This window comes from Henckelia pumila, chromosome 3 (assembly GCF_033568475.1).
Source record: "Henckelia pumila isolate YLH828 chromosome 3, ASM3356847v2, whole genome shotgun sequence".
In the NCBI taxonomy this organism is placed as follows: Eukaryota; Viridiplantae; Streptophyta; class Magnoliopsida; order Lamiales; family Gesneriaceae; genus Henckelia; species Henckelia pumila.
The window spans coordinates 28597644-28599471 of record NC_133122.1 but is presented as its reverse complement, the minus strand read 5'-3'; the positions used below and the strand labels follow the sequence as shown (position 1 = coordinate 28599471).

The following is a 1828-nucleotide window of genomic DNA, read 5'->3' as shown; positions in this document are numbered from 1 at the left end:
TAGAAAGAATTATGTCGATAATATATTATAAATTAAAATATTTTTAGAAAAAGTTTAGAAGCTATAATTTGCAAAATACACTGAAAAAATAGTGATGTTAGTTATATTCCTAACAATGTGTTTGGTTCTTTTAAAAATTGGAATTTGAATTGGATTTGAATTTAAAATTGGATTTGGAATTAAAGTTTGGGAAAATATATAATAGGAACAAGGAAAAAAAAACTAAAAGAACGTCTTCAACAAAAAAAAAAAAAACCAAAGGGGCCATATAATTTTGGGGTGAAGACATATATTATCCCCTTTACAAATATTAAAATTTTGTCAACATTTTAAACTCGTAAATTTGAAAATATTTAATATAAATTTGCAAAAGCTACAAATGTGATCACATTTTAAACTCGTAAATTTGATTTTAAAAGCAAATTACATTGAACTTGTAAATTTTAAATTGGTCTCCTAATTAGGCAATCAATGAAAATCCCATCCTAATTAGAAAACCAAACTCCTCACAGAATACAAATTGTAAGCGCTCGGGAATTCCCTCTATATAAACACCTTCCGATCCATTCTAGCTTTTTCATCTTAAACCAAATTCTGAAAAGAACGTACGCAAGAAACACACGAAGAAATGCATTGGATTAGAGGAGAAGAATTGGGAAGAGGTGGTTTCGCTTTTGTGAGCAAAGGCGTAATCCAACAAGAAGATAGCAGCTGCCTGGTGGTTGCTGTAAAATCATCAAAATCATCGGAATGCAAATCACTAGTGAAAGAAAAGAAGTTGTTGGATCGTTTCAACAATTGTCCGTTCATCATCCGATGTTTCGGGGACGAGACGTCCCAAGAAGATGGTCAGGAGTTGTACAATATCTTTCTCGAGTACGCCTCCGGAGGTTGTTTGGCCGGCGAGATCAACAAGTCTTCTAACGCCGGAAAAGGCTTGCCGGAGCCTCTTGTGAAGAAGCACACGAGATCAATTCTCGTGGCTCTTTCTCATATGCACGCAATGGGGTACGTGCACTGCGACATTAAGCCCCACAATATCCTCATCGTTAAAGAAGCTGGTGTTGAAGATACTGCGAAGCTCGCAGACCTTGGAAGTGCTCTTAACATGCGTGGCCGAGGCGGCGAAGACGAAGATGATGATGATGGGGGTTTCAGGGGTACTGTTCTTTATGCAGCGCCGGAGTCGATATCCAATCAAACATACGTACCTCAATCGGATGTTTGGTCTTTGGGATGCACCGTTTTGTCCATGTTGACAGGGAATAATTCCCCTTGGAAGTTTGATAAATCATGTATGAATGCCGTTGATGTGATGATGAAAATCGGTTGTAGCGATCAGATTCCGGAGATGCCGAGGAAGCTGATTTCCAAAGAGGCCATGGATTTTCTCAAAAAATGTTTTGTTAAGGATCCAACATCAAGATGTACTGCCCACATGCTTCTTGATCATCCCTTCATCAAAGCCGCCCCTCTTGCCGGAAGATGCAGCAGCAGCCGCCGCCGCCACCACCACCACCACCACCATCATCTCGCATCAAGATTGTTTCACGGCATCAGCTCGTTGGTCCCCACCTGCTTTCATCTCCATCATTCGGCAGCAGTTAGCTAGTCCTGTGTGTAATTAATATATATATATATATATATATATATATATATATATAATATTCAAATTAAGGAATTGAAGAATATTATTAGAGTACGTTGTAAATGGATCGGTCAATCGAATTACTTAATTGTATACATTTCTTTTTAACAGACTCATTAATATCTATCTTCTAACAAGCCGTATACATACACCATTTAATTTGAACATATTGTTGTGGAT

The 1828-nt window shown here is 37.6% G+C and overlaps 1 protein-coding gene across 1 annotated transcript; it reads left to right on the top strand.

Moving 5' to 3' along the window:
- Positions 1-628: 628 nt before the first annotated feature.
- On the top strand, positions 629-1612 carry LOC140888345 (mitogen-activated protein kinase kinase kinase 20-like). Its single transcript, XM_073296025.1, has one exon. It carries the CDS (start codon positions 629-631, stop codon positions 1610-1612), a length of 984 nt encoding a protein of 327 aa, XP_073152126.1.
- Positions 1613-1828: the final 216 nt, after the last annotated feature.

Excerpts from the sequence above, each read along its gene's own strand:
- LOC140888345 (XM_073296025.1), top strand. The coding sequence starts at position 629 with ATGCATTGGATTAGAGGAGAAGAATTGGGAAGAGGTGGTTTCGCTTTT.